Source organism: Rhineura floridana, chromosome 18 (assembly GCF_030035675.1).
Source record: "Rhineura floridana isolate rRhiFlo1 chromosome 18, rRhiFlo1.hap2, whole genome shotgun sequence".
Classification (NCBI taxonomy): Eukaryota; Metazoa; Chordata; class Lepidosauria; order Squamata; family Rhineuridae; genus Rhineura; species Rhineura floridana.
The window spans coordinates 4439667-4454764 of NC_084497.1; the positions used below are offsets into that span (position 1 = coordinate 4439667).

The following is a 15098-nucleotide window of genomic DNA, read 5'->3' on the forward strand; positions in this document are numbered from 1 at the left end:
AATAGAGGAGCCGTAGGCTGATAGTCTACAGAAGTGAAAGACACCAAAGGTTGTTGCCCGAGCTGAGACAGGAACAGAACTGGCATCACCTCAGTAAGAAGGGGAGGAGCCAAGAAAAAATTATGACAGGTTCCTGTCTCGAGCTGATTGGGGACTATAACCCACGTGGAGACCTCACTGGCATCCATGAAAGAACACTGGGTTCTAAGGTATAGTCTATTAGCCCAGTTAGTCCCTCTTTTGGGGTATAGCGGTAGTTCCCACTCCTGTTGAATATTAGTCAACAGCATAGGTGGGCACGGAATGCCCTTAGGCCCAACCTTTACGGTAGGCAGCGCCATAGCCTGTCTGGAGGATGTAGGTTGTTCCTCAGAAGGAGCAGTCAGCTCCAGGGAAGCGATCACCTTTTTTAACAATGGTTCAAAATGAACTTCCAAAAATAGTCTGACCAAAGTTTGAGCCTCTGTATCTGAGGCATCGGTCCATTCTCCGTCATCCCTGGACCCCATAGAATTGGTTTCTGATAAGGGATCCTGGTGATCCTGCTCATAATACCCCCTACCCACGGCCACCAAAGTCGGGTCAGGGGAGGCTGTCTGACAACGTGGCGTGGCGGCTACTGGCAGAGACTGTGGGCGTTGTGGGGCGTCACTTTAAGTGGTGGGACTTCCTCTAATAGCGCCTGCTTAAGTTGTCGGATTACATCAGGCGAAAATAATTGTGCCAGCGTCATCGAAGAGGTTATTAAGGAAGCTGGCATAGGCTGAGGAGAGAGCTGGGTGGAGAAGCGGGGGTGCCATACTGCGCCTGGGCTTCCATCACTTCGTCGTCCTCCGACCTGCTGTCCTCCAGCTGCTCCAGTAGATGGCGCTGGACTGCGGACTCTATAGAGCACGCCTCTTGTGTGCCACTCAAATGGCTGCCGCCGCATTTTCGGTGGGAAAACTTATTGGGGAGCTGGAGGAGGCAGTAGGCACTAGTGAAAACCTTACCTCTCGCAGCAGGCCTCCGCCTCGAGTGTTCGAATCGGAAGGGCGATGAGAGCTATGCCGCAATGTAGTAGCGAAATTCACGCTCTGACGCGAGGCTTCTTGCCTATGCTCCACCATATCCAATGTCTGCAGGGAACTGACCGCAGCAGGAGCTGGGTGCGGCCCTGATTTTTTTTGTCCCTTCTTTTTCTCGGATGGCGGGACAGACGGCGGCCGGGAACTGACTGCAGCAGGAGCTGAGTGCTGCCCTGACCCCTTACGGCCTTGCAGGGAACCGACCACAGTAGCCACTGTGTGCTGCCCTGTTCCTCTACGGGTTTTTGTCCTGGTGGTCTGAGAAGATGGTGCTGTTTCCATATCTCAGACGAGAGAGAAAATAGGGATAAGAAAGGAAGAATAGAGATAGTAATTCCTTTTTTTTTTTTAACTAATTAATACAGAGTGTACGAAATCAAGTATAGAAAGAACGAAGGAAAAAGAGGAGCCGAAGGCTGATAGTCATAGGAGTTAGAGAAAACAGCCAAAGGTTGTTGCCCGAGCTGAGACAGGAACAGAACTGGCATCACCTCAGTAAGAAGGGGAGGAGCCAGGAAAAAATTATGACAGGTTCCTGTCTCGAGCTGTTTGGGGACTGTAACCCACGTGGAGACCTCACTGGCATCCATGAAAGAAGCAGAAAGCAGAGAGTAGGAATAAACGGACAGTTCTCCCAATGGAGGGCTGTAGAAAGTGGAGTCCCTCAAGGATCGGTATTGGGACCTGTACTTTTCAACTTGTTCATTAATGACCTAGAATTAGGAGTGAGCAGTGAAGTGGCCAAGTTTGCTGACGACACTAAATTGTTCAGGGTTGTTAAAACAAAAAGGGATTGTGAAGAGCTCCAAAAAGACCTCTCCAAACTGAGTGAACGGGCGGAAAAATGGCAAATGCAATTCAATATAAACAAGTGTAAAATTATGCATGTTGGAGCAAAACATCTGAATTTCACATATACGCTCATGGAGTCTGAACTGGCGGTGACTGACCAGGAGAGAGACCTCGGGGTTGTAGTGGACAGCACGATGAAAATGTCGACCCAGTGTGCGGCAGCTGTGAAAAAGGCAAATTCCATGCTAGCGATAATTAGGAAAGGTATTGAAAATAAAACAGCCGATATCATAATGCCATTGTATAAATCTATGGTGCGGCCGCATTTGGAATACTGTGTACAGTTCTGGTCGCCTCATCTCAAAAAGGATATTATAGAGTTGGAAAAGATTCAGAAGAGGGCAACCAGAATGATCAAGGGGATGGAGCGACTCCCTTACGAGGAAAGGTTGCAGCATTTGGGGCTTTTCAGTTTAGAGAAAAGGCGGGTCAGAGGAGACATGATAGAAGTGTATAAAATTATGCATGGCATTGAGAAAGTGGATAGAGAAAAGTTCTTCTCCCTCTCTCATAATACTAGAACTCGTGGACATTCAAAGAAGCTGAATGTTGGAAGATTCAGGACAGACAAAAGGAAGTACTTCTTTACTCAGCGCATAGTTAAATTATGGAATTTGCTCCCACAAGATGCAGTAATGGCCACCAGCTTGGACGGCTTTAAAAGAAGATTAGACAAATTCATGGAGGACAGGGCTATCAATGGCTACTAGCCACGATGGCTGTGCTCTGCCACCCTAGTCAGAGGCAGCATGCTTCTGAAAACCAGTTGCCGGAACCCTCAGGAGGGGAGTGTGTTCTTGCACTCGGGTCCTGCTTGCAGGCTTCCCCCAGGCACCTGGTTGGCCACTGTGAGAACAGGATGCTGGACTAGATGGGCCACTGGCCTGATCCAGCAGGCTCTTCTTATGTTCTTATAACGATCCTCTGGATCTCTCTCTAGGAAACATCCTTGTCTGAAAAGAGTCACCTTGGGCCCTCCAGATGTTGCTGAACTGAAACTCCCAGTATCCCCAGCAAGCATGGCCAACGGTTAGAGATGATGGGAGTTGTAATTCAGCAACACCCAGAGCGCCAAATGTGCCCCTCCCCCCCAAACTAGATGGAGCAATGGACTCTGCGTGTTAAGACATGCTTCCTAGTTAAACCAGCCCTTTATCCAGAACCAAGAGGACTGGAAACTTAGGTCAGGGGCAGAACCTCTGCTTTGCACGCAAAAGGCCCCAGGTCTAATTCCAGGTAAGGCTCCCGTCTGTATCCCTGTCAGTATAGACAGCCTGGTGATAAATAGACCAGCAGTGCCTGTCTCCTTATCTACACAATTCTTTTTAAGCACCCTAAACAGTATGGTCCCCCCATAAAAGTGGGTTGCTCTTTTACAGAGGGAAACATCAAGCCCAAGAGCTCATAGCTTCCCTTACCACTCTTTATACAGCCACTGTTTAAGCAGGACATCCACTACAATTCCCATGGGAAAACAAGGGTTCTCTATAGCCCCAGCCATTGGCACAGTCTACGTCAGCGTCGGAGTTGCAGTTTAAGATGTTTTTAAAGCCGTTTTTTAAAAAAGTTTTAAAGATGTTTTTTAAAGTGTTTTGTTTCAACATGTTTTGAAGTCTTTGTTTTTAAGGTGTTTTAAAGTGCTTTTAGTGTTTTTCATAGAATTATAGTGTCGGAAGGGGCCTATAAGGCCATCAAGTCCAACCCCCTGCTCAATGCAGGCATCCAGCTTAAAGTATCCCCGACAGGTGGCTGTCCATGTGCCTGTTGGATGCCCCCAGTGTTGGAGAGCCCACCACCTCCCACAGTCATTGGTGCCATAGTTGTACCACTCTAGGAGTCAGGACGTTTTCCCTGTTCATCCGAAAACTGGCTTCCTGCAACTTGAGCCCATTATCCTGTCCCCTGCACTATGGGACAATTGAGGAGAGATCTTGGCCCTCATGTGAGGCAACCTTTCAAGGACTTGAGTATCTCCCCTCACTCCTCAAGACTAAACATGCCTTGCCGCCCTGGGTTCCTTCTAGGAGGAAGGGCAGGATATAAATTAAATAAACAAATATGCTCAGGTCCCCAACCTACTCTCCACTCTTAATATTTTTTCATGTTGGTCCTACTCAGAGTAGACCCACTGGGTAGTGTCCCAGGCAAGTCCTTCAGAGTTGACCTACTGAAGTTAGTGTGCATGACTAACTCAGGTTCCTTAATTTGTTTACCGGGCCCAATTCAAGGTGCTGGTACTGACCTTTAAAGCCCTATACGGTTTCAGCCCAGTTTATCTTAAGGAGCGCCTCCAGCATCACCAATTAGGCCGCCTAACAAGATCAGCCACACAAGACCTTCTCTCGATTCCCCCAGTTGAAAAAGCTAGGCTGGTGCGAACCAGAGAGGGCATTTTCAATTGTGGCTCCCACCCTCTGGAACTCCCTTCCTTTCGATCTCCGCCATGCCCCCTCCTTGATAGGCTTTTGCCGAGCCTTAAAAACCTGGCTGTTCAGACAGGCCTATGGCACTTCTGGGGAGGGTTAGGTTTTTATGTTGCTGACCACTTGAAAGGGTGGTGTTTTTAATGGTCGAGTATGTTTTTATTGGTTTTATATTGTATTTTATTGGAAATGTACGTCGCCTAGAGTGGCCGTTAATTCGGCCAGATAGGCGACTCACAAATAAAATTTTATTATTATTATTATTTCAGAGAGTAGGATATAGTTGAAGACAACGTACTGAACATCAAGGATGTGACTTCACGTCTATTAATTTCAGTGGAGGACTGGATACAATCCTTGTTCTCTAGCACGGTAAAAGGGCCAGGCTCAGATCAATTGGTGAAATTGTAAAGTGGATTTCGGCTAAAAATCAGGTGGACTGGCACCCTTTGGGGAGGAAAAGCAGAATATAAATTTTAATAACACAATTGTCCACCTTCTTCAGCATTCCTTGCAAATCCGAACAGATAATGGCTGGTAGCCTCGATGTCGTTGGGGATTCTCAAACCATCATTCCTGACCACTGGGCCATACTGGCTCGGGCTCCTACATCTAGAAGGCACCATGGTGGCTACCCCCGAGACAGATGGCAGAACATGGTAGTGTGTCCCACTCACATTGACCCTGCCCTAGAACAAAGGCCTTCCCACCACACAAACCCAGCTCTCAGTCCAGAAAATCAAGTGCATGCATGCCTACCCCTCGCAAAGCTTATTAAGCAAAAGGGCTGTTTTGAGAAAGACATCTGCACCCCCTTCACTTAAGGTTATTTAAGCAGAGCCTCGACAGCAATCTGTCAGGGATGCTAAACCTGCATTTGGCGGGGTGGATGGACTACATGATTTCAAACATCCTTTCCAAGCCTGCATGGCGACATGGGAGCTCCATGCCGAATATGTTTTACAGGTGGGAGCCCCACACTGTAAGACTTCACACAGCATGCTTTGTAGATGAAAAGGGCCTCCTCCAGATACCAACATAGGAAATGGACCTAGAGTGGCGCGGCCCCTACCCTGTGGAACTCCCTTCCCTTAAATATTAGACAGGCATCTTTATATATCTTTATTGTTACTGTCAATGACCAGCATGAGACAGGCATCTTAAACAACATGTTATCTTGCCTTTTGAGACCTTACTCCAGTCTGCCTCTGTGCTGGAATTGTTTTTGTTTTAAAACCTTTTTAAAAAATGTTGTTAATCTTCTTTTTAAAGATCTCTTGAAAGCTTTTTAAAAATGTTTTTAGATGTTTTTTAATGTATGTTAAAGTCAGTTTTTGTTTTATAAGTGTTTTTAGTGCTTTTGTTTGCCACCCTGGGCTCCTGCTAGGAAGAGCAGGATATACATCAAATAATATATAAAAAATAAAAGCTTGCTTCAAATAGGCCACCTTCTGGGAAGGTCAACCACCTACGGGTATCCGTTGTCCTTGTCTGGCTGTCACTCCTGAGCTAAAATTGCTCATCTTCCAGCAAAGATGGCTCCGTTGCCCTGCACCAACACTGTAAAGTTTTACCATAGCACAAGGCAAAAATCACGAGCAGGCAGATATTTCTCAAGTATGTGGGAAAATCTATTTTGCAGGGGGTTGGGGGGAATGCATGAAATGAACTTACTGCATGCTTAAGATCACAGCCTACAAATGCAGTTAGGTTACGCAGGGACATTCAATAATGATGGGTTTCTCAAGTTGTTTGCGAGATTCTAACAAGATCAGACACTCAAATCCAACGTTGCTGCATAAAGGAGACAAATTTTATGTTTTGGTGTTACATAACTCAGTAGGCACAAAGCAAGCCACTACTGTACCAGCAAAATGTTTTGGTAAAAAAAAAGAACATAAAACACTCAGGGCAGGGTCATCCAAGGAATCAAATTTAAAGACGGCATAGGCAAAACACCATTAACTCTGTTAGCCACAAGAGCCTACCGACTCCAGGCATAAACTTCAGCCACATCTCAGCTCTGAGCCTGTAATTCCATGGGCATTCAGAGGACAATAGCTTCGTCAGGGAGCTGTGCTCCTGTGGAACCGAGTTTTCAACAAGCTGCAAAATATTCCAAGCTATAGAGAAAAAAGCTTGGGATTCTACAGCAATCTCTCCTCTCTATCTCATTTTGAGAGAACCGTGCTCCTGCCACTACTAATGCATGATCAATCAACATGGCTCTTACCCTACTGCCGTCTATGCTCTTTACAATTCTGCAATTAAGAGGCCCCACGTTCCATTTTGAGGCTGGGGAAGTCAAGACTGACTTGGTTGACTTTTAAAGGAGGACCTGAAACACCCCTAGTGAAGAATCCTGGCTTCTCATGACAAGTAAGCAAGCTATTTTCTACACAAGCAGCATTAGGTAAATGCTTTGTTCAGGTCCTCTTGTAGTCAAGGCAAACTAGGCAACTTTCTTCTGGGTATTAAAACGCCAAGAACGTTGTTCGGGATTGTCCTTCCTCCCAAACCTGGCCTTTGATTAAGGAGTTTTACCTGGTGCCAAACTGCAGAGGACCTTGGGTGGCACAAAGTGCACCTGCTCCACCTCTCATCAAATGCTACCTTACTAAGCTGTACCCCCCTCATAGCCAAAGATACCTTCCCTTACCCAACAGGCTCATGCTCTCGGCTCCCTTCCCAACTGACTTCCAATCACCATCATCAGGCTTATGAGATGTTTTGCTCCCAAGGTCTTCCAGGCAAATTCCTGTGCTGTGCCTAAAATGTCCCAAGTGAATCCTGTGTCATTCCTTTCCCCCCCAACGTCATACCCTTGCCCCTGAAGCATTTCTGTGCTACCCTCTGACGGAATTCTTATGCCCTGGATGATGTGTCTTCACTAGCATCTCTAGTTCAAAGGAACTCATTTGATGGGGTGGATTTTGACTAGACTGACCCCATATGCCTAAGCAGCTCTTACTTTACACAGCTACATTCTGTGGCAACATTAGTTTCTTAATTCTACTTGGCTAGGAATAGCCTAGGTGTAAGGAGGAATTTTTTTTTCAGGGGGCAGATCAAACACAGCCCCTTTTAATCTTTCCCCCACCCATGGCTTCCACTACGTCAAGGGCAAGTGCACAAACTATGTTTTCAGCCCCATCTTTATTATTATTTATTGAATCCACCAAAATACACAATCCTCAAAAGCTTTTGCTGTACAGCTAACGGCCATCATGATTCTTGTTGGTCCTCTTCCAAGCAGCACACAGCTGAAAGAAGATGGGGGGAAAATTAGGACCCTGGTAAGAAAGCTTAGTTTGTACATCAGCACTAAACCCCAACCTTTTGTAAAACAAAACCTATTTGTCTTTATAGGCAGCGAGGCAGATTGTCCACCCCAATTCCCAGTTCTCTTTTCCAGGCACGGCAACAGCCAGCGTGAGGAGCCTTACCTGCTTACAGAGCTGCCTGCAGGCTTAAGGTCCGCATTCGATCCTTGGCCTCAAAACCAATTTCCTGCTCCGCCTTTTTCTTCATCAACCTGCCAAGACAAACCCATGTTACAAAAAAACAGATCCACACAGCGAAGGCTCTACTCTTTCTACCCCGCCCCATCCCAGCACAAAAAACAATCAAACATTTCCCCCACAAAGGGTTTCCGTGGACCCCCACTGAATCTCAAGAGCCCAGTGTGGGTCAACTGTTCCAAGACGGAATCTGTGTGCCTCCCTCGGAGTGGACAGTGGCACCTAATCCCACAAAAAGCAGTTAGTCGTGGTTGTTAACAGTTGCTTAGGTATAGTATGGGCTATGGGGAAAAAGTTAAAATGCAAACAAGATGGCAGAGAACATTATAGTTAACGTGACTTAAGTCTTAAGGTAGAGTCTCCGGAGATAAGCATAGTCATTTGGGGGAATTGTTTCCCCATCTTGCATCTAACTGGCAAAGAAAAGGCTGTGCGCACAATGCCCCCTTTGGACCCATGTCAAGTTTATGACACGAAAGCCAAACGTCTCAGTACAGGAAAAGAAATAATTAAAAAAGGGCTTTTTTTAAAAAAAAAGGGTGGGTTTTTTCCAGCTGACCAAAATTGGCAGAGAAAATTTGGCTCAGATGGGTTAAACATTCAGACTTTCAAAAAAATATAAATATGAGCTCTCAACAGGAGGAAGGATGCGGACATGAGGAAAAGCGTTACCTCGAATCATGGGACTATCCCCACATATGAACTAGCCAAGAGAGCAGCTTTCGTCCCAGAGGTTCTCTCTGTTGGAGGCACAACACTTCTTTCTCGCCAAGGCACTGCAGTTTTCCATACGCTAGCAGAGAATTCTTAGAACTTAGAAGGCAACGACAAAGCTAGCTAAATTAGGTCACAGTTATTGGGCCTGGGAACACTGGCAGACTAGCAGCAGCAGCAGCTGGCCCTATTAACAAGAGGCTCCCTTGTAGGCTAAGAATGGCTGGCTAGCTTTCAGCGAAACAAAAGGTGTCAGCTACTTCTGGCTTGCACTAGTAGGGCACTATCGCTGTTTGTTCTGAGTCACTAGGAGCACTTTACACTACAGGAAGTGGCGGAATCCACAGTATTAAATTCAAAGGTTGGATCAGTTCCAGCCCAACAGAAAACTGACCCCATTAAGGGCAAAGGGACTGACTACATCCTTTACACTTGCTTCAGCTTCCATCGCCCTCAAGCTGGCTGCCATCTGCTTAGGCCTTAAGAAGTACAAGATTTGCATTAACCTTCCACCAGTGACGTTTGCTAGCCTGCCTCTAACTCATTCTCTGCGGCTGTCTGTCCTTTCTAACTGTACACTTTACACGATCCAGAGTTGTGTTGTGCAGCAAGATGTAAGATTTCAAGAGCAGATTTTTTTTCAGATGGACTTTTAATAGGCTTCGTGAAGCCAAAAGGAAAACTGTACAAGAAATCCTTTTTAACCACTTCAAAATTACAACATCAATTGAATTAGGCATACTTTTCTTCCAGTAAAAAAAGGACAAGAGAAACAAACATTTTTTTTCTATGAACCTCTTGTGAGTTTAGATTTGCAGTCTTTCTGGGATAAGTTTTATGGCATACAAGTAAAAGTCTCTTAATGCAGGTTGAACATACAAGCAAGTATCTCTTTAGGTATATCAAGGTGGGTTTGCCTTTTAAATTCATACCCAGGCTGCAGCACCTACCTTGCTACCCTAAAGTTTGTTACAAAATGATACACTAAACAAACCGAGTTCACAGCTTCCTCAGCTTCTACTGAACAATTACGGTCCTTTCCCGCTCAAACAAACAAAAACAGAAACGGGGCCCCAAAACCTTCCGGTCTTTCTTTTTTAAAAAAAACCCAAAAGACACACACACACACTAAACCTCCTCACAAATAAACTAAAATCTGAAGTGCTTTAAAAAAAATGTTAAAACACTCGAGAGGAAAAACCCAGAGCTTTCTTTTGAGTCTGAACAGACCATCACATATTAGAAGCTGTCAGGCTGTGTTTTTTTTTTTTTTTTTTTTGACAAGGTCAGAACTGAGTTTACTACAAAAGTGAGAATACAAAGGAGATGACTACACAAGAACGATTCAGCGAAGCTCCAAAAATCTTTATAAATACAGCCATTGGAAGGACGATCTTGAGCCAGGAAGGTTTTTTACTCGTTGTGTGTAGCTGAGGACAAGAAGCAGGCACAGTTGTAAAGGCACTGAAGCATAGACAAGGTTCCAGCATTTTTCCTCCCCTATTCGCTTGCCAAGCACCTCAAGGCTAGCGGATGCTAGTCTCTGCTATCTCCCACCCCTTGTATTCAACTTTTGGCTTCTGGACTTTCAAGAGGGTTTTCTGGTGTTACTTGTTCAGCTTCAGAAAGAAACACTAGTTTTATGTATGACTCATTGTGGCTTTGAATCCAACCAATGTGGCACATGCATTAGCGAGGCATTTTTCCCCCTGCTTTTCCGTGTGGCATGAGTGCTTAAGGCCTGCCAGAGGAGCGGCACTTTTCATGGGCATAGGAGAGATTGCCAGCAATAGGGTCCAACTGAACCTTACAGTACATCCAAGGTTATCGCCACTGCAAGATCAAAAAAGGTTCCAGGATTCCCATGTCAATGTATCCTTGCTTTCCTTCCCTCATGATCTAAGACTTACCATAACTGTCATAGCTGTCTCTGTAGGAGCCTCCTGAAGGCCTGTCACCATAGCTGCCTTGACTCCTGCTGTGGAAGAAATGAAAAGCCTTTTGGTTTACTAGGCACAGCTACAACCAGAAGGAGTGGGGACTTGCACCTTCTCACCCTGCTTGATGTGTCTGACCACTCACACTTACCTGCTGCTGCCATAGTAGTCTCTGGATCCACTGTATCCTCCACTTCTAGATTCAAACCGGCTGCTGCCATAGCCTCGGTCCCCACCAGCTCCTGGAAGGGAGAACAGCGCAGAGGCCGAGATGTATCCAATTCAATGCAGTTCAAGTCAGAGAAAACAAAGGCCACTTGGAAGCCCTGACTCACCTCTGGAGAAGCCCCGGCCCCGGCCCCGGCCTCCACGAAAAAAGCCCCTGCCGCCAGCTGAACCCCCTCTGTATCCACGGGATCTATTCTCAGACGATTTGCCTGCTTGATCAACTCTGATTTGGCGGCCATCCACAGACTGAAAAGGAGGAGTCATCTCTTGGTTAGTCTGGTGGTGCACAAGCAGTACAACAAGCACATACGAACTGCTGTCGCTCTTGAGCCCTGCTGCTTGCCAAACATCACAATTAAATAGGAGTCTCTGCTACCACAAACCATTTTAGTTACATTTTCCCAAACTGCCAACTTAACAGCTACTCTATCAAGATCACATCCCAAGAAGGTTCTACCAAGCCCAGTTTATCCACCACACAACTATATACCTCACCTTCCCGTTCATGGCCATCATTGCATCTTTTGCATCATCAATGTTCTCAAAGGTGACAAATCCAAACCCTCTGGATCTCTGGGTTTCTCTGTCTTTTACAACAACAACTGGAAGGAAGAAAAGAGAAGTTTAACACATTTGGTCACTTAAGCGCTCGGCATAAAAAAATTAACTTTTTTTGTTTTTAAGAGCATAACAGAAAGCCAAACTTTTATTCTCATAAGAACACATGATAAAGGTAAGGAAAGTATTTCTTTCAGTCTTAAGGGAGGAAAGTTAGTTTGTAGGTTATACCTGCTCTGAGCATGCCACGTAGTAACTGAGACTAAAAGTATACTGTATATAATGGGGTTTTACCTTCAGAGATCTGCCCATATTTAGAGAAGACCTGCTCCAGTGACTGTTCGTTGGTGTCAAAACTGAGTCCGCCAACAAAGAGCTTTCCTTCATCTGATGCCATTTTCTCCCCTATAAACAAAAATAAGCCTCACGTTTAGCATTCACCCAAGATAGCCCATCCCAGCATTCCTCCTAGAGCAAGTTCTCTTAAGACACAGATCTTCAACTGCTAGATAAAGATGCAACTTGAGGAGGCTAGCACCTGGCAACATCAATGTCATTGTATCAGATTCCTTTTAGAAATGAGTGACTGGTTTATACATTTAGTAGCCTACTTTTTTCCACCCCAGCATTAAAAGCTACTTTGGCTAGAAGCATCCTCTTTCACAAAATTATTAAAAATTAAAGAAACTTGCCTCTACTATATATCTGGGCAATCTAAAAAAGAGGGTGGGTGGGAGAGAAGCAGCACATGTACAGCAAAAAAAAGAAAGTCTTGTTTCTCTCATCACATGGAGGAAATCTACCACAAGTTAAGCAGCCTCAGAAGAGGGCATGGTGCTATACCAACACTATCACATGTGATTTTCCTCCGCAAGCTACCTAATCCCTCTGCTCCTTGTTTTTTTTTTAACTTCCACAAGTGAGGGCTTTGCTGTCTCGTTCCTCAATTTATAGATCGTGCCTGCCCATCAGCACAATAAAAAATTGTATTTTTTAAAGAATAACGTCTATGTACTTTTTGGGAGGAATTTTTTATCTAGACTGAAAAAGAACGGCTTTTTAATATAAAAACTGCATAGACAACCAGATAAACCACCTGAGAATAGGAATATAAATAGTTCAGCCATTAAAATATCATTAAGGTAAAAAACATTCATAAGCAAACTAATAATTAAAAGAGTTATCAACATAAATAAGTAAACCTAAAAAAGGCGTCCGCGTTCAGTCAGTTAGGAAAAGTTGAGCCAATCATTTTTTTAAAAAAAATTAAAGATACCATTTCAGACACATACACCCACTTCCCTGGAAAAGGGGTCCTTCTCTGCGCATGCGCGGGACACCTGAATCAGCCACCTCCCACTGGCACGTCTCTCTCCCGAGCGCATGCGCGGCGGCGCCACTTATCTCTTTCTCCCTTGCCGCCATTTTGAGTTTTCCCCCCAAAAGCCGGTCAGGAAGCCATTTTGTTTCTGTTTTGTTTGTTTGTTTTCCTGTCGGGCAACATACGGCTCGCCGCCCTCCTTCTTTCGCCTCAAAAGCGGCTCCCGCAATGAGGGAATAAAAAGGCGCCTCTGTTGTCCAACCAGGCATTCACCGCCTATCCCGTTATATTTTATTATTCGCAACAAAAATATATTTTTCGCTTTTCTCCTATCCTCTCTTCTCTCGCCTGCGCGCGACCCCGCTTACCAATGTGATCTCGCAGTACGACAGACAAAACACAGCCTTCCGGGTCCCAGCGCGAACTACGCGGCAACGTCCCTGTGCCTCCGCTTATATACCTCCTTTATGCCTCCGCCCCCTTCATGAATATGCAGACGAGCTGTGCATAAAATGGCGCCCGCTCCCCGGCTCCACCGCCCACCTCTGGCAGAGATGAGGTAATCCGCGACTGTGGCTTCCCATTGGGCGGGCGCTGATTAATATTCATAACGATTTGAGACGAGGAGGAGGAGGAGGAGAAAAAAATCTCTTCTGCCCCTTTCCATTCTGTTCACACATGGGCCCGGGTGCGAAAAGGAAAGACGTGATTGGGTGGGTGGAGCGTTGGTAAGGGCAACAAGTTACTCCTTCCTCCCTCTCGCCAGCTGATTGGTGAAATACTTCAAACTTTCCCCCGCCCTCTAGAACAGCCGCAATCCTCGCCTCTCAACCTCGACCGTTATGGCACGGGCGGGAGGGAAGTGGGCGGGGCTGTCGTGACCTACTTTCGCGCCCCTCTCAGCAATGCGGCGCGGGTTTGCCGCAGCGAACAAAGGCGATTCTTTTGGTGGAGGAGGAAGGGGCGGGCGCCATTTTGGAGAAGGCGCGCAGGGTGCCCCCTTCAGTAACCACAATCCCTAGCGCGGGAAGGGGCGCCCCCCCAAATGAAAAACTCCTCATGCAATACTTGGGGAAAACAAGCACACACGGGCACCAATGTTAATCCCTCGCATAACATTCACAAACATGGATAAATAAAAAGTTTTTTTTTCCAGGGACGCACCCCTCAAAGCCCCCCCATATATAAATGAAATAACATTACGCGGGGAAAAAACATAAAAGGGGGGGAAGCAAACTGGCTTGTATTCCACTAAGCCCCACGTGGAGTAGACCCATTGAAAGCGATGGACCTACATAAAGCTATCCAATGCACCTGGGAGTAAGTCCCATTGAGCCCAATGGAGCTTGCTTCTGAGTAGACATGGACTGCAGGTCCATTCACCTCAATGGGTGTACTCTTGAGTAGGAGTAGCGCTGAATACCACCCAAAATACAAATAGGGGGTTGTGTGTAATGATAGTCCTCATGGAGATGTGAAGGCCTGGGGGGGGGAATTGCACTTATTATTGTATTAACCTTATACAGCGCGGGACCACAATATCTGTCAGAACGCCTCTCCCGTTATGAACCAGCTCGTACACTACGGTCTGCTACGAAGGCCCTCCTCCGGGTCCCGACCCATAGGGAGGCCTGGAGGGTGGTGACAAGATCAAGGGCCTTCTCAGTGGTGGCCCCTGAACTATGGAATAGTCTCCCCGAGGAGGTGTGCTTGGCGCCGACCCTATCATCCTTTTGGCGCCAAGTTAAAACCTTTCTCTTCTCCGAGGCATTTTAATTTTTTGTTAATGATGGTAATGTTTGTAATTTGATTTTAGTTATGCAGTTTTTAGATTGTGAAATTTGATTTTAGATTGTGATGCTTTTGTATTTTCCTGTATTTTATTGTATTTATGTTCAGCACCCAGAGAGCTATTGCTAGTCGGGCGGTATATAAGTTTTAAAAATAAATAAATAATAATAAAAATGCTGGCGAATTGTCCTGAGGATAAAATTGCGAATTGCTGCAGATATGTGAACAACTGGATTTAAGGCTGGGCAAACGAGAACCTCAGGAGAAGCAAAACTGACAGATCTTTCCATCCATCCCTACTAGCCATAGCCTTTGAGGGATGGAAACAGGGAGATTTTTCTGCCGTTGCACTGATATTTACGCACTTGTAATGCCTATTTGCGCCTGCAGTTATATTCATGTGCAGCAACTGATGTCAGAGGGCCATACCTCAGCGGCAAAGCACCCCTGTTGCATGTAGAATGTTCTAGATCTAGTCCCTGACAGCATCTCCAGGTAGGGCTGGGAGACACTCTGGATTCTCTCCAATTACATTCTACTCAGAGTAGACCCATTGAAATCAATGGACCCAACTTAATCAAGTGTATCAGTTTCAAAGGGTCTACCCTGAGTCGGACCAGCATTAGATGTAGCCTGCCTTGTCTGCTGCCAGTCAGTGTAGACAATATTGGGCTGGATTCTGATCT

At 45.8% G+C, this 15098-nt stretch overlaps 2 protein-coding genes across 4 annotated transcripts in view; both read right to left on the minus strand.

Annotated features, from left to right (window-relative positions):
• CBARP (CACN subunit beta associated regulatory protein) overlaps positions 1–7877 on the minus strand; it is a 43412-nt gene extending 35535 nt beyond the window's left edge. Inside the window, exons 1-2 of one of the 2 annotated variants that reach the window (XM_061602215.1) lie at positions 7789–7877; positions 6017–7605 (exon numbers count right to left, since the gene is read on the minus strand). The gene's annotated coding sequence lies outside the window, so the exon portion shown is untranslated. Of the gene's footprint in view, positions 1–992; positions 1492–6016; positions 7606–7788 lie in introns of those variants that run through there. The other variant, XM_061602217.1, reaches the window with a different exon arrangement.
• A 1333-nt stretch (positions 7878–9210) lies between these two features.
• CIRBP (cold inducible RNA binding protein) lies at positions 9211–13097 on the minus strand. 2 transcript variants are annotated; one of them, XM_061602221.1, is made up of 7 exons: positions 12990–13097; positions 11595–11705; positions 11238–11344; positions 10850–10988; positions 10666–10756; positions 10488–10552; positions 9211–10007 (listed from the first exon to the last, which is right to left on the minus strand). In XM_061602221.1, exons 2-7 carry the CDS (start codon positions 11695–11697, stop codon positions 9991–9993), a joined length of 522 nt encoding a protein of 173 aa, XP_061458205.1. In that variant the 5' UTR covers positions 11698–11705; positions 12990–13097; the 3' UTR covers positions 9211–9990. The 2 variants fall into 2 exon arrangements, with proteins under 2 accessions (XP_061458205.1, XP_061458204.1); XM_061602220.1 differs by having other exon boundaries at positions 10488–10555.
• Between the last annotated feature and the right edge of the window lie 2001 nt (positions 13098–15098).